The sequence below is a fragment of the Notolabrus celidotus genome, chromosome 11, assembly GCF_009762535.1.
Source record: "Notolabrus celidotus isolate fNotCel1 chromosome 11, fNotCel1.pri, whole genome shotgun sequence".
NCBI lineage: Eukaryota > Metazoa > Chordata > Actinopteri > Labriformes > Labridae > Notolabrus > Notolabrus celidotus.
In genome coordinates this window covers 32399216-32422964 of record NC_048282.1, presented here as the reverse complement: position 1 = coordinate 32422964, position 23749 = coordinate 32399216, and the positions used below count along the sequence as shown (strand labels likewise).

General features: G+C 41.5%; 1 protein-coding gene across 1 annotated transcript in view; it reads left to right on the top strand.

Moving 5' to 3' along the window:
- Positions 1-23749, top strand: part of syt6a (synaptotagmin VIa) — a 66769-nt gene that overhangs the window by 37790 nt on the left and 5230 nt on the right. The window contains exons 2-6 of the mRNA XM_034695027.1: positions 5219-5612; positions 8154-8715; positions 17534-17654; positions 18727-18898; positions 21335-21485. Coding sequence (XP_034550918.1) covers positions 5434-5612; positions 8154-8715; positions 17534-17654; positions 18727-18898; positions 21335-21485 — 1185 coding nt within the window. The 5' untranslated portion in view covers positions 5219-5433. The remainder of the gene's footprint in view (positions 1-5218; positions 5613-8153; positions 8716-17533; positions 17655-18726; positions 18899-21334; positions 21486-23749) is intronic.

Here is a 23749-nt window from a genome sequence, read left to right as displayed (position 1 = left end):
TTTCCTTTCATACCCGTCCTTCACGCGGCATTGCCTCACATCCTCGCCCTTTGCACCCGCCATAAAAAAACCCACCTGAATGGGCTTTAAAGAGAGATTGATGGAGCATCTGAGGCATTGATCCCTTTTGATTGACTGCAGGATTGTTGAAGTCCATGCCTGTGTGGCGTGGGTGGGATCATTAAGTGCGCTAAACCCCGGGGTCAGTGTCGTCTCATGCTGTCAGGGGAGGTTGTGTCCAGAGGGAGTCATATGTTCAAACACAGCTCTGCTCCATTACCCATCTGTCTGGAGAGGAAGAGCAATGGTTTTTCCATCACTCTCTGTCTCTCTTACAGTCAAACCTGTCTCCTTCCCTCTCTCTTTCTCTCTCTATCGTTACATCAATAGTTCCCTGCATACAGTATGTCTCGACTTCTTAACACCAGAGAACCACAGGGGCATTAACAGCATTTCAGCATAATCGCCTTTATTTCTGCAGTCAGTATGGTTGGAGTCTCTCACTTTTATGGAGGTATTGCAGCGCTGGGGTTCTCTCATTAACCTTTTCACACCTGTAACACATCACGGAGATGATTCAGATCCAGGGGTTACAGTTACTGTACGACTAATCACAAACCACATCTTCTACATCTCATAATACCTGTACCACTCACATCTGTCAGAGTGCAAAATGGGCTGAGTCGAGTATTTTTAGAGCTGTGATGTGATTAAAAGGTCCTCACACACTCCGTGCCAGTCCGCTCACTCACGATCATTTTCTCAAGCTACTTCAGAACAAACTGGGAGATCCACCAAACCCCAGGATTCTACTTGAGTTGGCTTTAAAAAAAAAAAAACAGGTGCACGCTGCTGTTCCAACAAACAACAGGAAGTTATTTGTTTTAGTGAGGCACGCTGCTTTAAATATTCCCAACACAGTCAGTGTTTGGATGTGAAATGAGGCTGTGACACACGGTTTATGGAGGCTAAAAGTGCTTTAAATCCCCTTGACGCGTGATTGCTGCAATTTGCATCAAAGTTTGCACTTCTTCTCTGAGTCATACCTCAGACAAATCTGAACAGACAGACATGAGAGGCGTATTTTTAGATTAAGTGTAACTTACACCATCAGAACATGTAATTATACCCAGATGTCCATCGTACAGAGACGTCCATTAAGCCATAAGAGGAAAAAAGTTGCTTTAGATAATTATAGAACTTCACTTGAATGTCTCTATATAATGTATTGATGGTGGAGGATGATGAAGAGAGTAGAAAATGTGAAGACAGAGTGGGGATGATAAGAGGCAAAGGGCTGTGGGTCTGATTTCAACCCAGATCTCAGCTTTGAGGACTCTAGCCTCTGTACATGGGGCGCACCATTCTACCGTTTGGCCAAACCAGCTCCCCAAATGTCTCATTGGTTTATTTTATATTTCTTGCCTTGTGTTTCATGTCTTGTTTTACACCTATTAGCCAGTGGTGGTTCTAGACCAATTTTACTGGGGGGGGGCAGGCTGGGGCCAAGGGTGTTGTCACAGGGACACATTCAACCCTGACAAAAGAGACTGAGAAGGGCGAGGACCGGCTGAGAACAAACTGGCAAAACATCAGTGCATCCCTATATACTAGACATATAGACTACTGTGTACTATATCAAAATGCAGACTGACAGCAGCTGTTTGGCTGTTTACACTCAACATGAGTCCCATAGCGCTCTAAGGGACTGGAACCAAGTGCCACACGCATGTGTTCCGCCTGTAACATTGGCGCGATACCGAAGCTTTTGTTATTGTATAATATTTGTTTGGTGTTGAGGGGGGGGCCACAGGGGGGTCCAGGTTCAGTTTTACAGGGGCACTGGCCCCTGTTGGCCCTTCTCCAGAACCGCCACTGCTATTAGCACAAATATCCTCTTTGACCTCCCTGAGTAGTTTTCCAGTAATTATTTCTTATGTTATATTGTAATATTTTACCCGTGTGTCCCGGTGCTCCTTGTGTGTGAAGTTTTTCCTCTTTTACTTTGTAGTCCTGGCTCCTAGCATGCTTGGTCTTGTCTTACTTCCTGTCTTTGTCTCACCTGTGTCTCATTGTCTCACCGGCGTCTGATTGCACCTGGAAAGTGATTGCGTGCACGAGGCTGCAAGGACTCAGGATAGTATAACTAGGAATGGACATTAAGGTTCTGTGATGACTCCAAAGTTTCCGGCTTATAAAAACTCTGTTCAAAGCCAACTTTTATTTTGAAGGATGGCCGCTGCAGTGCGAAAGTAAAACAAGTCTAACTTACAAACTCAGATACTGATTTCTTGGTCGTCAAAGCGTCTTGTAGCGAAAGATTGTCACCACGGGTGTCTGCATTTCAGTGCATGGCGCAGGGTCTGCTTTGATTTGCCGTGACGGAGGATGAAGACTCTAGGAGCGACAGTCCAGTGAGGGTGAAGCTTTGTGGAGAGCTGTGTGAAATCTCAGATGACATGGAGAGGCCAGGGCTGTGGACAGCTGAGAAATCCGCCTCCGGCGTAAATCCCTCCAGACTGGAAATCTCCCTCCACCGCCTGGCTAAGCTATAAATTCAGCTTAGTGTGCATTTAGTTTGAATTTTCAACATGAGAGCTCTGAATTTGTGGATGAAAACTTAGTATTTTAGCAGCCTTTTGGTCCACAAGAGGTATTCAAATATCAGTTCATGTACTGTATGTGAAATATTTAGTACTTTAATACCATTTGACATCATTCATGGTTGAATTACCTCAGTTTTCCCATTTTATGGTAGTTGGACTTAAATTCTTTGCAAAGTTAGCAAGTTGACTCCAGTTGTTCTGAACTTTAGGACCACTTGAAAAGGTCAAAGGAGAATCTGAGAGGTTTTGAGTTGAATTATTAAAGTAGAACAAAGTGTGACACAAATTAGTATGATTCAGAGGGGTGTTTTCTGTTTACACGGTCTACTATTGGTGCACTTTGGCTGTTCCTTTTCAAGTACGTGGCTTTTTGGGCGGCTGAAAACCCAAACTTTGGAATAAGGGGTTTTCAATGGAATCTTTTGAAACCACCTTCCCTTCTGTCTTCAAGTAAAATGGAGATATGTGGAGAGACAATGATGTCACGGCCCCATTCCTACATGTACATTATGTTCCCGGTTAAACAGCCATGCACGAGTAAGAGTATCATAACAACAATGGCGGACTTCTAACTTGTGCTTATGCTGATGACTCCAGTGTATTTACCACCATTGCTTCATGGCATAACTCAAAGAATAATAAAACACATTCATGGCCACTCCAACATTCAGAGTCCACTGCATGTTTTTGGATTCCTCTGAATCCAAGGAAGGATTCTTCCTTCCTTCAGCTTTAAGGTCTTAAGTGTAGTATCATACAGTTATACCACAAACTGCTGGCTTATCATGCATACTCCAGTGTTCAGTCGTTTTTGCAGATTTGTGTGCACACTGATAGTTTTCACAACGCTGTCGAATGAAGAAGAGTATGAATGAAGATTATTTTAAAACACTATGGAAAGACTTTTCTGTGTGTAATGGGGCCATTCTCTCCCAACAAGGCCTAAAACATCTTCATCTGTTGAATATTAAATAAGTAGAGCTACTTAAAACTTACCGACATGAAAAGCACTGCCCTGCTGTAAGGGGTCCTGTGTTGAAAATGTTGCTGAATCCTGAATTAATTAATTAAATAAAAAACAATTGAAATCATTAGTCACAAATCAATCAATCAATCAAGCAAGCAAGCTTTATTTTTTACAGCAACTTTCATACAAATCAATTGCAATTCAAAGTGCTTTACGGCGATTGGAAACAAGAAAAGAGCAGAAATAAAATATTGGCAAAACTTACAACATGTTAAAAACTATAATTGACTTTGAAGTAGCCACTAAAGCTTCTATAAAGCTTATAGTTTGTTCTTCTTGGCTGTATCTGTCAGATAAATATAGAGATGTGAAAAGATGAATACTCTCCACAGAAATGTTCTGAAGTTGAACAGAGAAACACATGAAATGGATATTCTCTAATGCCTGAAACTGTACTTGAAATGTTAAGCACAAGGTTACATGTGCACTCGACGGCTGATACTTTACATATTTTCAGCTAACACTTGGTCATTTTTATCTTGTTTGAATGTAAGCCGTTTACTTTTATGAAGTACTTTTCACTGTGGGATTGAGACTGTTAGTTCATCACAAACTAAGAGTTTCTGATATGGATGATTTATTGAGATAGTCTTCAACCAATCGGACAAACAGGACGTTGTGTGCAGGTGTTCAGAGCTTGTTGACTCCCATGTTTGGCCGAGGTTAGGAAAGGTTAAGCCTGTAAAATACCATAAAAGCTCATCTGAAGCCACCTTCTGCAGCCTGTTGTGTGCAGACTGGAGTTCAGGCACGCACGGAAAGAGCCACCAAGACACTCCTCTGTGAGTTATTGAAGATAAATCCTTGTAATCAGGGGGCGTAGAAAAGGGCACCCCCAGCAAAATGTGGAGAGTTGGATTCAATCTCAGCTGAAAGTTGTAAAAAAGAAAAACATTCCACGTATGAGCCAGTGGAATATAATTAGTTTAAATCAAGAACAGAGCGACTCTGGAGAGCGTCCCAAGGGCAAAAGGCAGAGATACAATGTTTTCTGTGTTTGTTCTTTTTCCCCCTCAGTCACTGTGATTTCTAGCAGAGTGCTCGTCAGCAGTCCTGGTGCGTCTCCAGCTCTTTGTGCGCCGCTTGTTCCACAGGAAACATATTCAAAATGCCGGCAAAAATAAATGACTGTGCCCTCGCTTCTTTTATCTGTTTCATGGTGAAAATCTGAGAGGAATGGTTTCTGGATTTATTTTCAATACTTCCCTCTCTTCTTTTTTTATCATGTTACTGTAATTACTTTTCCTACAAAGCCTGCCAGATGTAATAGAAAATTATCTCTGTATATGTTTGACTGCATGAGCAAATACAATGGTCACATCTGAACTCTGTTTATGCCTCCTTACCCTTGGCTGAACTGGAGACTAATGGAGGTTATCTAATATTTATGAAACATCTCCCAGTACACTTGGCTGGATATCCTTAGTCTTCCATAGAAACCACTGATACAGCACTGGACCGTTTGGAAACTCATGTCTAATAGACTGTCTCTCTCTCCCTCCTCCCCCCCCTTCTCCATGTTTTCACCATCTGTTTGTCCATATTGTGTGATCCTGTGTTTCCGGTCCCCGCGGTTCACCACCAGACGCTACTTTTGGCCTCCTGCTCGGTGTGTTTGTGGTCTGCGGCCTGGCTCTGCTGGGCCTCCTTACATTCATCTCCTGGAAGCTGTGCCTCGAGCCTTGGCGGACTAAGGCCCACTTCCCCAGCCCATCCCTCACCCCCGACTGTGGCCCAGAACAGTGCCCGCTGCAGCCGCCTACCCCGCTGCCCAGTCCCAGTCCGCAGCCACCGGTCACCATGGCGACAGAGAAGGTGAAAGACCCCATGGGCTCAATGGGTTTCCTGGAGGCGGCGGTGAAGATAAGCCATACATCCCCTGACATCCCCACTGATGTGCAGCTCTCCATGAGGGAGCACTTCCTGCGACGCACGCAACGCATGCAGAGGCAAACCACTGAGCCAGCTTCCTCCACCCGGTTAGTCATGCATGCACGCACACACACACACACACACACACACACACACACACACACACACACACACACTCTCTCTCTTATGTTGTGTGATGAATCAGGCATTAACATCAACTCCTGACCATTTAGTCTGGTTCCAGCAGAAGCATAGTCGGGGTCTCAAAGCTACACACGTGTAAATAAGCTTACTGTGGGTACTAAGCTCCACCACAGAGATTAAGCAACACATTGTTGTCCTGGCTTGTGCGATACAATTATTTTGTCCCTTGTGCCAAATTTGGATATTCAGATTTTCCTTCCAACATGACTCACTGCTTCACCACAGGACTCCTTATGGTGGCGCTGATGACATTAATCCTACACTCTAAATGTTAAGGGCATTTAAGCATACAGTGACAGATTGTTATATGACTGTCTTACAATTTATCAATTATTGCAGAATCACTGTATTGTGGTATTATCGATTGTGTATTGCGGGCAATGTATTGGGTATTGAGAATTACCCTGCAAAGCCCTCCTCAAACAAATGAGTGATGACACCATGATTTAGCTTGTAAAGCATAAAATTTGAAGAGCCAAAATCAATATCATGCCACAAAATTCAGAGAATCTCCAGAACACACCACATGGATAAGCAGCCCTTCAACCCAAAAGAAAGACAGCTGGTTGCAACATGTTTCAGCAGAGCTCATTAAAATCAACCTTTCGAAGGGTCAGGATTAAGCAGATCGAGAATGATACATTGGGCGCACCCCTCAAGTCCATAGGGGCCCAAGCAGAGGGCACTCGTGTCCATAGACTGTATAAATAATAGGAGTAGCATCCGTGACATCACCAATCTGTTTCTGAAGCGCTGTTTTGAGGACAATCAAAAGCCATATTGCTCCCGCCGACAAGAGGCGGGCTTTGAGCCTCCTAGCCAACAGCTACAGTGTTCCCGCCTGTCAATCAAGTCAGCTGTGCCTCTCATTGGAAAACTCGTAATCTCAATATCTTTGAAATTTCCACGTTGTGAAAAAATTCACCCCCGTACAGTGTGTGTCGATCAAGAAATGAGGTATCCAGACTACACTTATTTTTTATACCAGCCTGTAAACATGTTTATTTCTGCTGTAAAGATCAGCTTTTTTGAATTGGTGTGTATGTGGTTTCTGGTACTCCCCGGAGCCAGCCTCAAGCGGATCTTCAATGAACTGCAGTTTTAAGCTCTTCCTCATTGAACTCATGTTTTTAGACTGGAGGTTGCCGCTTGCTCATGTCACGTACAAAATTTCAGCCCCAGTGGGAAGCTAATAAGAACACATCATACAGATAATTTATACAATGAAATTAAGAGATTACATGCTCCTGAGGGAGTGGTTTGCACACTGTTTTAAAAGCGCCCCAAGTATACAGATACTTTCGTCTGTGTTGCAGCTGTCGCTGGTTACACTCCCCACTACGACCCTTTGCTGCCTGTCATCCTCTGCTCTTTACACCCCACACTTCCTGTACGTCTTCAGCTGTCTTATTTAATAAAGGGCAAAAAATCACCTGCACCTGTACAACTGATCACACACAAGACAGCGAGGAACACTCATGCATGCATTCATGCAGACATCAGCAGTCTTAACACAACAGATCCCTTAATCCAACACGATATCCAACCTCTCTCCTGCACCGTATGTTTTTTTCAGAAAGTAGGCACCCGGTCCCCTGAATGCATCACTAATGGGGGTGGAGAATTTACGATCTGAGCAATTTGGTTGCTTACGAGTTCATTATAATAAATACTGTAGATTTTGTTGCCCTCTGCCTCAGAGCCACTTCTGTGCAGGTCATTATGGTAAAACTAGTTATATGTAATGGCTTCTTCATGAGGACTTATAAAATACAGTGAAAAAAACAACAATTTGCTTAGGCTGTATAAGCAGAAATGCAATTTTCCCGTATGCTAATAAGTGTCCTCTAATAGTCCAGTCTGCTTGTTATGCAGTCTTCCTTTGAAAACACATGTTTATGGTGTATAAGGGCTGAGAGCAGCAAAAACCTTCATGTAGTGCATGTGTTGTTGGATTATCTTTATAATTGTATAGTATTTTAGGGCAGTATTATCTTGTTCCTATTCTTCATATGGACCTTTTATGATACTTCTTGATATTTCCCTGAAGCTAAAGGTCTGACAATCCCAGTGCAAAGCAAAATGTGACCGCATCAGAAGGAAATCTGACATTTTATTTCTATCCTAATACTTTTATTAGATTGGCCAACGTATGAGAAGAGTAGGCAAGCTTTCTGTACTTGCATTTTTTAAATATGTATTATTTAATGGCCACATGCCAATACTTATTTGCTTTCACACAGGAAGTAACCGCTGCATGTTGTCTTTGATCAATAGCACATTTACTAGACGATGTGAGATGGCATTAGGTTACATAATCAATCATAATCCTTCATTAGTGCAAGGTCTCGGTCTGTCCCCTGAGTTTTAAACCTCTGATAAGGTCACTGCTCGTCTAGCTCTGCAAAACACTTCCTAACTTCTGGTCTTTTATTTCCCGGCAGGCACAATTCTTTCAAAAGACACCTCCCCAGGCAGATGCAAGTTGGCAGCCTCGACCTGGGAAATGACTACATGTTGGACAAAGATGAAACATCAACCAGCATCGGCCGCATCCAGCCAGAGCTCTACCAACAGAAGACTTTGGATTCGGAGGATTCGTCCAAGAACGGCAGCAGCAAACACTGCGGCTCCATCAACTTCTCCCTCAAGTACGACTATGAGAACGAAGCCCTCCTGGTGAACATCCTCAAGGCCGTTGACCTACCTGCCAAGGACTTGTGTGGCACATCTGACCCCTACGTGAAGGTCTACCTTCTCCCCGACCGCAAGAAGTTTCAGACACGAGTCCACCGGAAGACGCTCAACCCTACGTTCAGTGAGACCTTCCAGTTTCCCGTGCCTTACGAGGAGCTGGCGATCAGGAAGCTGCATATGAGCGTCTTTGACTTTGATCGGTTTTCACGGCACGATATGATCGGGGAGGTGGTGCTGGAGAACTTGTTTGAGACATCGGACCTCTCCAGGGAGACGAACATATGGAGGGAAATCCAATACGCCACCAGTGTAAGAATCTTTTCTCTCTTTTAGATTCAGTATCAAATGACTGACGGGAAAAGATGCTTTTATTCAAGTGTACAACCTTTGTTTTAAAAGCTGAAGTATGCATTACAATCTATACACATAGGTTAGAATTTCAATCATGATCAAAGTTATCAATGAGCTCAGGGTGGTCGTGTCCTTTAGACAATTCCTGGCACAACAGTGAGAGGGTTAAACCCTGCACAGATAAGTCCACATTCAAGCTCAGAATCTACTGCTCCTTCCAACTTCGGAGGGGGTCGTTTGATGTGCAGTTTAATCATGACCCCTATTAACTGCCAGCACGATCAATGTTCTGCCTGTTGGATGATTTTTGCAACGTCAGAAGTTTTGTTCAGCTGTCTTGCACTTTTAGCAAGTCCCCCCGTCCCACATGACTGCTTTCAAAAGAGGCGTTTAGACTGTAATGAGCTTGTTTGAGTGCTTGGATTGTAATGAGCCATGTTGGCGTTCATTGAGAGGTCCATGCCGATGCAGTGGATGAGTGGAATTAGCAAGGCAGATAAAATGATGTACAGAAAATGCCTTTCTAGCACAGTATGGCATGTTGCACCTCTAGGAATCTTAGAAAAGCATGAATGGTATAGATAATCCTCAGGCTACTTTATTGGTGTTTTATAAACTCTTACACAGTTGGCTCCTCTTACACTAAATGAGTTTATCGTTGTATTTGTGGCAGTGCAAGCTGTGCTCTGGCAGTGGGAGGTATTTAAGTGACGAGAGCTAGAGCACAAAGTTTTTTATCTGTGTGCTTCTTGTGGAAACTGGGTCTTAAGACATTGTTCTACGATTACACATCTCAGACACAGCTCTATTTGTGCTGCAAGTTCCCTCCATTGTGTTCAAACAGGGACTGACAATTGGCTCTTTAAAGGGGTACAGCCATTGTCTTCCATAAAGTGTGTGCAAGTGAGTGTGACAGGATAAAGGTAATGACCAAAGAAAAGAAATTAAGCCAGCTGGCAGTAGGTTAGTGGGGCTTTCCTGGAGTTGGCACCAGTGGTGTGAGACATCTAGGTGAATGTGGTTTGTCTAAACAAATCTGCAGGGTGACAGGAGACAAAAACGTGCAGGGGCTGTCCAGCAATTCATCACAGTCTGTGCATGATGGCACAATTTCAACCAGGGTCATTCAGTTCATTTACATTCACATTGAAGTCAAGGTATGGTCATAGCTCATTTAGACAACTTAATTAGAGTAGTGTCCTTGATCACGTACACAAGCACCAAGCGAGAACTTATTCATTGGCAGATTGTATGCCTCCACTACGCGAGGTGGCGATATGCCAGCTTTCAGAAAGTTACCATGGACCTTCTTTTGGCTGACGTCACATACAAAACAATTGACAAACAAGTTAGCAAGAGGCTAACTGTATGTGGAACGGTTAAAAACATGGACAACTTTACAGCTTTGTAGCTTCCTTACGTACGATACGATAGCTACGTCTTGTTAGCTGATTCTCGACCATATGATCGTGACTGATTCAAAACCGGTCCTCACCAAAATATTATCATAGTGAAAGTTAAAAACACAAACAAACATGGCTGCTGTTAGTACTCACAACTATCATGCTAGCATTATCCAGTTGTACTGGTGACATGATATCAGGAGAAAAGTTATAACACATATAATACTGTAACAGCTCTACTGTTTGTTAAACGTGTTCAGTGTAGATGTTCTTAATTCCTACAGTGTTGACGGTCAGTGAAGGCATCAGGAGAGGTGTAGAGTGCGAGTGGGAGAGAGGAGAGACAAGAGGAGAAGTTTTTCATTCATTCAAACATTTATTGTTGTTTTGTTGGTTGGCGTGATCACGGCCGACAGTGACCGGTTATTAAAGATCAACGTGTTCACGAATCGGCTCGTCATCACTACAGCGTCCGGACGGACGCTACAATACATATATATAGTTTCTGTAGGTGTTGGTGAGAGCTTTTTAGACTCTGATCCGGACTACAGTCCTGAGCAAAGCACCTCATCAGGTCAGAGGGGACAGGCCCGAGGATGAGCGAGAGGGGCAGTAAATAGAGTCAGGGGAAGTAGAGGCAGGAGACGGGGACTCGGATGAGTGCACGCCGGGGGAAATGTACGCGCAGGAGGAGGGCAGAACGGCTGGACGGGATTTGATTGGTTTAAAATTTGGGGAGCCAAAAAACGGTGATTGGTTGGTGTTTTCCCAGGTTTACTCCGGCTGTAGATAGCAGCTTTTTTTCACTCTTTTTTAGGGACACATCATGTATTGATTGCCATCAGGACATAAAGATCATTTAAACAGTATAACAAAAAGTGGATCTAAATCTGATTACCAACCCCAGCTTTAACTAAAGTTGTATGTAACATATTTGAACCTTAACTCAAATTCCAAACTGACTTTCCTATTAAAGCTTACACTTACACTTATCACAATACCCAAACCAAAACAATGTATGCACTTGGAATGGCCTACAAAGTCCATGCTCCCTACATCTTAAATTATACAATGCATGATGAGCTGTTGCAACAAGGGTCCATATTAATATATTTCAAGACTTTTAGGCCAATAAGGAAATAAAGTATTTAGTATTTTTCTACTTAACTAACCATCCAGGGTGAACTGAATGAAGTATTCATGTTGAGAATTACATATTTTAAAAAAGTATAATTTAATAAAAAGCTTGGCAATTAAAAATGTAATATCCCAGCAATAAAAACAGACCCTTGTTGAAGTGTCTGGTAAACAGTTTAAGGGTGTGTTTAGGTAATTAAACTTAGCCTTTTAATGGGAGTCAAAGCCATTATAGAGCAAAGTCTGATCAGACATGTAGCTCAGACTTTTAGCCAACAAAAACAGAACTTTTCAGTTATTAGAAAAACATAAAGAGGGTGATTTCAGCCATGAGGTGCTTACATCTCACTCACAATAGGATATTTCTGACTGGGCTGACTCATACAATTATGTTACTGCTGGCTTTGTTACTCACTGATGATGTCCAGGGGCCATTTTCACCATCTAAGTGTTCCTTGTCTGTGGCACCGTGGAGCTCTTATCACTTAATCACCTCTTTGGAGCCCTTATATCTGACAGTTTTTGAACTTGAGCTTCTTCAAGGGCTGCTCAATAACCTCAACGTTATTGCTTAGAAGGCAGAAAAGGAGGCGTCCTTCTCCTTGGCAAGCAAACTTTATTGAACCACCAAATGATTTTATGACAAAATCTCTTGCTCACATTAAATTCAAGATTGGCAACATAAAGGATGCACAGATGGTGAGGATCGGGAGGAAACAAAAAACAAGCATGAAGAGGTGTGTGCTTAAAGTCTTGAGGAGACACTGCTTTGAAAACAGAGCAGCTTAATGAGAAGAGACACCCGTATTGAGTATTAGGAGGGAGGGTAAAAGAAACGAGCCAGCAGCTCGGCTCAGTTCATAGATCAAGGAGAGATATTCATCAATAACTCCACGTACAAGCATTACTAAGATAAAGAGTCTGAAGGAGACTCTGAAGGAAACTCGCTGACTTTAGGCGATACCTCGTGTGTTCGATCTGAACAAGCTATTTAAGGAAGGTCTTTAGGTGCTAATCAGAGACAAGAATGGAGGAGAGTATTTAACATGTGGAGGTGACTAAAAACTAAAGGTGCTGACTCTTTTGCACTGAAAAGATAACCGTCTGGAAAATAAGCTTTTATCTTGCTGTTTTTAGAGTCTGCAGTTATTGTTGTTAGTAGCTCTGTCATTGGGGTGCTTAGGCACTGAGTACAGGCATTTTTAACCAAAGAAACTCATAGTCCAGAGTACTCTTCAAGCAGGTTGAATGGTCAAACACATGAACCAATGCAGTGCCAACAACCAGCACTGGACATGCCTTAGCAAAATGGACCAAACACAAACAAAAATGGACCAACAGTGAAATTTAAACCTCTCGTTTCCAGCTTTGTAGCCATGACACTCAACAAACATACCACACTAATCACACTTCTCCTCATCTTGATGAAGCTATGTTGCTCTAGTGGAGCTCCTCAATTGGCTGTTCTTCCTTGGGGATTAGTGATGTCTGTGTTTAGTCAACTATATCAATAAATGTCGTCACTCTCGCTAGTCAGTACCAGAATTACCGAGTTGAACACATTACTAATATTTGTATTACTGGAAATATCACTCTTGTGTTGTGTCAAAATTGTACTGCAGCCACCAGCTACAAGGGCTTAAGCTCCAGTTAATAGCTACTAAATTAAGGCTGTGATGCTCTACTGGCTGTAAACAACCACAGATGACAGATGGCATCTCAAAACATGGCAAGGTTTGGCAAGTTGACCACACGCCCATCTGACCAGCCCATGTTCAAGCTCTGTGTCCTGATTCCAAACAAATATTTGTAAACACTATTATGTCATGGTTTTGAACAATCTCTTCCCTGGTTTTAACCAATTTGAAATACCAAAACTAAGCACCATGCTCACAACACTGATTCCTCTGTGTGTCAATCAATGTTGTTGCCAAGGCTGTTGCTGTTTTAACTGATAGAAAACATCCCTGATGCAACGGGAGTCAAAGTTCAATACTGATTTGTCTGTGCATGTGTCTATCAACCTGGCCATTGTTTAGCTAGCCCAGCAAATCATGTTAACAGAACCTGTTGTGTAACATCAAGTAGGCTATAGCTGTCATGCCCAAAAGGAAGTCAGCGTTTTCAAAAGAGTGTCAGGACAGTTACAGCTTCCTTGGAGGGCAGGCAACGAATATGCAGCATTTGCACATATTCCAAGTTTCCATTTCCATTGGGACATAACATCTCCTCTCTCTCTTCCCCCTGTGTGACCAATCTCTTCAACTGTCTGATCAAATGAAGGCATAGGCCGACATGACAGTTTCATAAAATTGTATAACTTAAAGGATTATCTGATTTGATACAGTTTATTCTAGGAAGGACATGACCACCCATGAGCCAAAATTCAAAGCAATCTTTACAATGCAGATATATTACTTCAAACAAAAAAAGGGGGTAAAATCTGAGCCAGTTTATCAGGTAGAGAGTAAGATATATCCCTGAATAGGTTTTAGGTGTGCACAAATCCTGATGTCAAACCACCAAAAAGTTGTTGTGTTATATATGTCATGTGGGACCAAATTAGTAAACTGACTTAAAGGATGTCTAAAGTGCTGAACTAACAACATGCCACAAGTCTGGCACTGGCTTCTCTGGAGTCCATCGACTAGCGTGGCTAAAACACGGTTAATGCAGCACAGATGACAGGCATCAAAACAGCCTGTGTTCATACAAGGACAATCAAAGTGTCACTTCATGCTTTTACTGCACTTGACATTTTTGCTGTGGTCTCACATTACAGCTGAACCTTCACACCCTTCAAACCAAATCCCTCACTTCCACAGCACAGAAAGCCAAATTGTGCCTGAATGTGTGAAGAGACGTTAAGACTGCAGCACTCCAACAGACGTGTTGAGATTTGCCAATCAGCGGGGTTCTCACCAAGCTTGTTCAGAGAGATTAGGAGTCTGTGCGGCCTTAATACTGTTTATAAGAACTGGCTAGGAACTCATATGAGACTGATAACAGGACTCTTTCATTTCTCTTGAGACTATTACCTAAGTAAGTACTCATGGAGGACTCTCTCCATGTGAGTGAAAGTTAATATTTCAGGAGGTAGACTGTGTGCTTGGAAAGTTTTGTCTCAAAACTAATTTAGAGGGAAGAAAATATTCGTACTCCAGGGATCTGTGTGATTCTAAGACTCTTTCACTCTTTGGTTGGTAGGTAATTGGGCAGGGTGGGTGAATTATACGTCTTTTCTGGTTTGTTTTAATTAACTGTCTCGACTGGTGATGATTTCCAGGAAACTTAAATGATGTTTCTTGCCGAAGTTATGAAAACTCCAAAGAAGATAATGAATTCCGCTGTTTGGCAAATGTATCCTTGAGATGATCTTACGAGAAGTCATCCATCATTTCAGAAGTAAACCAAATTTCAGAATAACCTCAGGGACTTGAAGACGAGCCCGGTTTTTCAGCTTCTTTTTCTCACTCCAACAGCTCCACAGTTTGCCATCACACCTGCAGCACCTTCAGCGTCATGTTTGGTACACAGGTGCAGCTGGGTACGTAGGGACAGCTCAGAGACATTCTCACTGTGTCATTTACGATTATACTCAATAAAAGGCGTCAACTGAGCTCTTAAAATGCAGCAGCATCATCAATAAGAAAGTCTGCTGCATAAAAATGCTAATTCAGAAAATCAACCTCACGTAAGTGCATTAACTACGGAGCCAGACCCTGTAGGTGGTACACTTAGCTTGGCATGAACACTGGAGACATCTAACTTCCATACTTTGATGAGATTTAATGTATTTTTCAGCTGAAACAAACACTGACCAAAAAGAGGAAGTAGTCCTGACAGCGCTGACCTTTGAAGGGCTGGAGAGCTTAAAATTGAGATCCCCATTTTTGCTTATCAGCCGTGATGGACCATCCACTTTGATTTAGCCGCCTGGCAGAGCATAGTCTGCAGAACAAAGGAGGAAGTATGTGCACAAGTTACAAAGCAGGAGTTTATATAAAAAGTTAGCAACCATGATGACGATTGCGTGCAGGTTATGAGCTCAGAGATGTTAGATTTGCTGCTGCGACTGCATGTGACTATGCTACACCCCTGCACAGCGTGCTATAAGGGGAGAAATGTGAAAGAAAGACTCACACGCTGTTGCTGGCTTTCATTCCACAATGTGATGAACTCAATACAAAATGAACTTATATTTAAACATACAGCTCTTTACCAGTGCCCTGCATCATATAACTGACTTGCAAAAGTGCATAGTAACAATAGTTTCTGGTACTTCCAGAGCTGGCCTCAAGCGGATCCTCAATGAACTGCAGTTTTTAACACTTCCACATTGGACTCATGTTTAGACCGGAGGTTGCCGCTTGGCAAAAACATTAGCATCTGCAGTCACTTCTCTAAAATAAACACTATAATGAACTCACTCAATTGACTCTACATAAACCTATCTTATCACATGCATATTTATATTAACTACAATAATATATGTGTAGAGTTTTATAGATTTTTGTGCACTTTTCTTACCTGGAAGGGGAAAAATGTGAAAGAAAGACACACGCTGTTTCTGGCTTTCATTCCACAATGAAATTAACAGCTGCAAGCAAAATGCTTCCCCTACTGGCTAATGAAGAGAAGAAAGAAGAAAGAAGAAACGTACTTTATTAATCCCCAGGGGGGAAAGTAAAATTTTTTCACTCGTGCTATTTTTTGGACATGCTACACACACAGTTTTTGGTATATACATACAATCATGCACACACATGCAGTGAACATGCTTAGGGAGAGATGTCAGAGTGAGGATGCTGCCATCAACCAGCGCACCCCGAGCAGTTGGGGGTTTGGAGCCTTGCTCAAGGGCACCTCAGCAGTGCCCAGGCAGGTGAACCTAGCACCTCTCCAGCCACCAGTCCACTTGCCAAGCTTCGTCCATACTGGGACTCGAACCGACAATCCTTCAGTTCCCAAGCCCTATGGACTGAGCTACTGCCGCCCCCCCAAAAAACCCGGAAGTGTCCAATAATAAAGTTGAACAAAACCAATCAATCACCCATATAATCTGTCGTTTTAACCATAGCGAAATTAATTAACATTTTAACATTTAACATATTTTAAAGATGAATTTAGACTGTTTTAGCACATACTCTTATTCTATTTAAACTGTTTTTAACATAGTTTTAAACCTTTTAAGCTCAATGATCACTTTTATATATATATCCATTGATGCACATGCTGCTCGGTTTTCTAAATATGCTTTCTATTTATTATAGGCTGTTAGGTTATTTATTTGCAGGGTCTATTAAAACTATGTCACTGTATAATGTTATCTTTTCTGCCCACTGCTGAACCTGGGTAACAATTTTTATTCCTTCATGTTTTAAACACGTTTGAATGACAAGAAACTGAAGCTTGAATCTTGAAATGTGAAATCCACTGCCACCCTCAGCAGGTCCAACCAGGCCTTTAGATGTGCAGGTGTATTCAGAGCAGAGCTACCTGCTCCCTTATTTTCATTCTCTATGCTAAGCTAATTAACTCCCAGCTCTACCTCTGTATTTAAAAGCAGGCGTAACAATGCTGCCAGCCTTTTCACCGCCACTCCAGATTGTTACCCAATTTCCCAAATTGTCGACATGTTCTTTTTTTTTTTAAATAAACAGACATAATTGTCTTGAATTAAACAATAAAATTCATTTTCTATTTTGCACTGAGCTTGAAAAACAAACATTATGCTTTTGTCTTTAATCCCACCGTGTAATCAGCCTGTAGTCCTCTTGAATCGACCTCCAAACAATGGTGCAATTACCAAACAACAGGAACACAACGCAGCTCTTGTCCAAGCCAAAACTGCAAATAGAGACGTTGCATTATTTTGCATCCCATTTCCTCTCTTCATGTTTCACCTGGGCTCTAATTAGCTAGTTTACTGCTCTTTGTTATTACTTATGGGAACAAGTGGCCACCATAAAACTCACAATGTTGTTGGGATTTCATGATAAGGGTTATGAAGGAAAACATAACACTGAATGAAGTACTTTTTTCTGTGCTATGCTTCAATGAGAGTGTGCTCCACTACAGGCAGCACATGAATAAAATATAGAAGTGATGCCAGAAACCTTGAGGTTGAGATGATACACTTATTCTACACGATTCTACATCAGAGCATCAGAGTTGAATTTTAAAATGTGAAAACTGACACACTGTACCACTTCTGCTGGTGTGTGTTCCCACAGGAGAGTGTCGACCTCGGGGAGATCATGTTCTCACTTTGCTACCTGCCCACCGCAGGCAGACTCACACTTACTGTCATCAAGTGCAGGAACCTGAAAGCCATGGACATCACTGGATACTCAGGTGTGTGTTTGTGTGACCCGGCGTGTGTTTGTGTGATTTCTCGTGCAGGTGCATCGACTCAGAATGAATGGGTTCAATTTGAATATTCAATTATAAGCGTTTCAGATTAGGTGAGCAAACAGTGAGAGTTTTTCTCCACAGCTGTGTTGTGTTTGTTTTAGCAGTTATTAATATTCATGACTCACAGTATTAAGACATTGTCGGCAAATAGTTGCAGTTTTTTTTTCTTTTTTTTATAGACCTCTGTTTCACTTTCCCTGCAACACTGATATCACTTGTAAAATGTGACATTTATTGCTAGAAATGCCAGGGTTCAGGTAATTCAGAGTGAATGTGGCGGTTTACATCTCATGTTTAATGACATTTCACTATTCAAATGTGAGTCACAAATGTATTCCCTTAAGTTTAGGGGAGGTTTAGCCGCCTGCCATTATTTCAATGTGTGCACCATAAACCCACAGCTATCAAATTGTGCCTTCAAGCATATTGGGCTGCAAAGCGAGCACTCTTGTTTGTTGTTCATAGATTTAGGGCAGCTTACATCAGACTAAAACGTGCATTAATGGATCATGCGAGGCGGTTTGCCTCTGACGGATGAAGACTGAAATCAGCATTCATCAGGAAGCCCTTTCAGTCATGCTGTTTTAGCTATCCCCCCCCCCCCCCCCCCCCCCCCCCCCCCCCCCACCTTCGTCCTCTTTGTTTATACAAGGTGTTGACTCATCTTCTTTTATGCATATTACTGATGCTCCGTCCTCCGGGGGGGCTTTGATGCTTAAGTAGACACCAAAAAGGAAAACACACAAACACACACTGGGTGATGAAACGCTACATTGATGTCTCTATCTTCACGGACATCTTTTAAGACGTCTTGGCAGATGTGGTAGCACGTTTTTTATTTATAACCCCAGAAACATAATCTTCATGGTAATTAACACCCGGTAGAGTCATAAGACGTAAGATGGATAACTTGGAAAACCTCACAAACATGATGCTTTATTATTGCCAGCAGTTCCTGTTTTGATGAAGTCACTTTTATCTGTTTTTGCTCCTCCTCTTCCTCACCAAACAGATCCGTACGTCAAAGTGTCGCTGATCTGTGACGGGAGACGTTTGAAAAAGAAGAAGACGAGCATAAAGAAGAACACTCTGAATCCAACCTACAACGAGGCCATCATCTTTGACATCCCGCCAGACAGCATGGACCACGTCAGCCTGCACATCTCAGTCATGGACTATGATCTGTAAGTGCAAGCTATAAATGTCATTAATCACACTCCAATGATCAGATCAGGACAATGAGATAATCGTTTACGACCACACGCACTTTAGTTAATGTGTTTTTCTCATTGCTTCTTCGCTTTGATATCCAAGGTTCAACTGAAAGGATGACATCACTGCAATGTTTGTTCCTACTATCCAGCATTTTTTACATTTACAATAATGTACACGTAGGCTGCACATGTAAGAGGCTTGTAGCTGTCTAAATCACACAGAACCACAAGAGACGTCAGAACGAGAAGATGTTGGCCTCAATAAAGACCTGGAAGATGTAGGAAACTTGTCTAATCAGACAGCAGGGTGCAGTGATTTTCCTCAGACAGATTTATACTTAATATAAGTCACTCAGACAATAGCTGCACAGTTGTTTTACTACCGGAGTTGATTAGTCTTGTTTTGATGTGAGCAATGTGTATTCTATTTATGTGTTAAAAGTGAGCAGATTGCATACTAAAATCAAAGCTATTCAACTCCAGTAGTAATACAAACTTTTGTTACTGTTGTGTCATGAGTCTGAGTGACATATGTGGAAGATAATAAACTCCATAATTTAACTGAAATAAAAATAGTTAAGCTGTTAAGATTGAGTCTATCTTCACAGATGGTGTAACTTGTTGTCATGTTTTGGTCTAGTCTCAGTTTTCTTTTAGTGATTTTTGATTACCTGTTTTACTTTCTAGATTGTTGATAAGTTGACCTTATGTCTCCCTTGTGGTTTTAGTGTATCATGTCTTGTGTTTGTGATGTGTCATGTCAAGTCGTCTCCAGTGTTCCAGTGTCCCCAGTGTTATTTTGTTATTGCATGGATTTTGAGTGAAGTAACTTTTTGTTATATCTCAGTTTTAGTTTATTAAAATTTGTTTTGTTTATCTGCATTTTGGGTCCTCCTCCTTTTGGTTTTCTGACACTGTGACAGTCATGGACAAAGTACAGTTGGTAAACAAAGATCAAAAAACTTGTTGGCTAGCCCAGAAGCTAGTGGGCTAGCAATGACATACTGGTTGGCAGAACATGTAACATCTTGCAGCCTGCAGACAGATATTATCTTATATGTATGGTGGAACCAAGCAGCAACCTACGGTCTAAAAATATGAGTCCAATGCAGAAGTGTTAAAAACTGCAGTTCATCGAGGATCCGCTTGAGGCTGGCTCCGGAACTACCGGAAACCACATACACACCAATTCAAAAAAGACGATCTTTACAGCAGAAATAAACATGTTTACAGCCTGGTTCAAAAAACGAGTGTAGTCTGGATAGCTCATTTCTTGATCAGCACACACTGTACGGGGGAATTTCAAAGATATTGAGACTACGAGTCTTCCAATGAGAGGCACAGCTGACTTGATTGACAGGCGGGAACACTGTAGCTGTTGGCTAGGAGGCTCAAAGCCCGCCTCTTTACATCACTATCGCTCGACAGCAGCAATATGGCTGCCGCCGCCGATTGGCCTCAAAACAGCGCTTCAGAAACAGATGGGTGACGTCACGGATACTACATCCATTATTTCAGAGGTCTATGGGTGGAACTGGAAACAATTACCTATGGGTGGATGGAGCTTGTGGCATCTTGCAGCTGACAGACAGATATTATCTCATTTGTATGGTTGAACTGGAAACACAAACGTAGGGGTGGGCGGAGCTTGTGGCATCTTGCAGCCGACAGATACTTTTGTAAAAAAGAATTTCAGAAAGGAAAAAGACAACATATGATTTTAAAAACCGTACCTCATTCGTTTTGGAGGGTAAAATCTATTACACAAAAGTTATTGATTAATGAGTGTTGTTCATTAAAAGATAAAGAACCGTCCATTATTTTTACATTGAGCGCGTGAACTTGCAGTTTTTCCAGGAAAGAGGTGCACTAAGGATCCTTTGTGTTTACAGAACATGAAGCTATAACAGGACAGGGTAAAAGTGGATTCAGTGCAAACAGCTGACAGAATGAGAACATGTGTGTCAAAGGGCAGGAGATGTGGAGTTCTTAGTGTGTGGTGTTAAAAAAGAGAGAGAAGCTGGTTTAATATCAAGCTTCTTGTGCTTTCTGTAGAGTCTGATTCTGTTCTCACATGAAGTGAGGATTTTGTAATAAATCAGAATCAGAAAACACTCCAGTCATCGTTCATACAGCAAAGATTCCCTTTGATGGACGTCCATACATGAGTCAATTGTAGCGTCACGGTCAGGAGACAGTCAGCTGCAGAGTCACTGTATCAATCGGCAGGACATCCAGATTCAGATGTGTGTCTCCTCTCATTACACAATGCCCTTCCTCCAATTATGCTCAACAATTTGATGTATGAGATGTCTTGTCAGGTTGAGTCACATGTATTTATATGGTACGTGTGTGTGTTTGTGTGTGTGCGTGTGTGTGTGTGTGTGTGTGTGTGTGTCCCCACAGGGTAGGTCACAATGAGATCATCGGTGTGATGAGGCTTGGGTGTCACGCTGAAGGACTTGGAAGGGACCATTGGAACGAGATGCTGGCTTATCCAAGGAAGCCCATTGCACACTGGCACCCCCTGCTGGAGTCCAAGAAGTCAGAGAAGGAGGTAGGCTTGAGACTGAAATAAGAGTAATGGAAGTATTCTGCATGTGTTCATCTAAAGGAGGAAGAATCAGTGGCTCAGATTGGTTGGCTCCTTGAGTTTAAAACTCAAATCCGGGAGCTGTGAAGTAAAGGAAGGAATGAGGAAACAAAGGTACTAAAATTAAATGACATGCAGGTGCTGTAAAGATAACTGGATGTAGTTACTGAAGCTATCGACCGGGGTTGCAGCCAGGGTCTTTAATTCAATTATGTCCTTATCAGCTGGAAGATAAGCAAACAATTCTACCAGGCTGTCAGCGTTTATGTTTGTCACTTCTGAAATAAAGGTGTAGTGATTTTATTAATTTAAAATATGCAAAATATGTAAATATCACACAAGCTTACTTAGGATTTGCTTTACTAAATAGTGTTCCTAATCATTCTAAAAACGCCATGATGGAATTTGTAGCTGCAAAAGCCACGAGTGTAACCAGTAGAATACCAACAGTGATGCCATTGTGTAAACTGTAACTGCAAGTCTGCAACATTTCCCTATTTCCAGTGTTTAATTCCCCTGTCTTACTGTTAAGTTAGTGAAAACATTGAATTTAACTGTACTAGTATCTTCTCATGTACGAGAGGTACGTTATCTGATTATCATGATTATTACTGTAAACAACCGTTAACAGCAAACTCTGGAGTTTCAAAAATCATCAGCATACGGCGAAAATCCAGCACAGTTAGAAACACTAGCAACAGTTGCAGAGCTACCTGTGAAGCTCCTGGAGACAATCTAGGCACAGGTACGTCAAAATGTGTACATTTAGTGTCAAAACTCGGTCAAATCATGAGCAAAGAAACACTCCTAAGGCTAATTGACTAACCAATTTTGAGGATCTTATAATGACTGATGACCTTGGTGAAAAAACGGCCATAGCAGTCAGAAGGGAATATTCAGCTGAGTATTTGGGCCACCTTTTAGAGAAGAAATTAGACGTTGAGATAGAAGTTGTACGTTTCCTAGAAAAAAATGTTAAATTTACATGGTTAAAATCAAAAAGTTATGATTATAAAGTACTCAATTTATGAGTAAAACATCATGATTTTAAGCACATGATCAGTTAAGTTTTATGTGTCTGTAAAAGGACCGGTCAGGGGGGCAGCCTGCAGCCGCCCAAACTAAAACCAGGAACTTGGAGCATCTTGCAAAGTTATACTTTAATATAAGTTTTATTAAAAATGCTCAATCTTCTAGAACCATATAGTCATAACAGGATTCAGAATCAATTGTGCAAGAACCTGCATCTGTTATGATGAAGGGCAGGCTAATAGGCAGCCTCAGGACGATTCTGCAACCGCTGTTGGTCCTCAGCTGTTGAGTTTAATTGCTCACAATGTGATACATGTTCCTCATTTTAGATCAGACCGGTGGCTGCTTTTCTGAGATCCTCTTATATGTGGTTTGAGCATTCATGTTGAATAACCAAAGCCTGGAATTACAACTTATTCTCATTAAGTTATAACTTAAATCTTGACTTTATTCTTGAAATCTACATTTTTTTCCCCCTTGATGTGGCGCTAATCCTCCGTCATAGAATTTAAGACGCTCTTTTCTCTTCAGTTTGAAGCAATCAGGTGATAGCTGTCTGGACATCCATGTGAAACAGCTACAAAGTAGTTTTAATAATACTTTAGTTACATATAGGCTTTTAAAACATGGCTAACATTTTAGCTAACAGTTTGGTAACCACAGAATCCATGAAAAAAAAAAACATATGTTTTGTAGCCCCAAAGCATTATGGGTATAATAGCTCAAAAACATAAATAGAGTGACAAAATGAATTAATACAAACAGTTATCATGTTGTTGAATCACTTTATGTTTTTATTTTTCTCTTTCCTCATACATTTTTATTTTTTTTTGTATTTAATTATTTATTCAATTATTTTTGTATGTTTTTATTCTTTTTTTATTTAGCTAAGAAAGTTGGGATTGTGGATTAAGACCTACTTAATACTTTTTTCTTTATCTAATGTTACTTTTTCTCATTTAAATATTTCAAAGAGCTACATTTTTCTTTGATTGTTTTTCCTGGTTTTTGTTCTTCCCTTTGTACCAGATTGCGCGCTGACATCTCAACAGACATGAATTATTCAGTCTATGTTCCTTGTATGCTCCGAGAGTCTTTTATGTTATTCCCCTGAACCCTCAGAATACTGAGTGGGTGATTTACATAGAGACACGTGGAGACAGATAGACAGATAGATAGACAGACAGACAGACAGA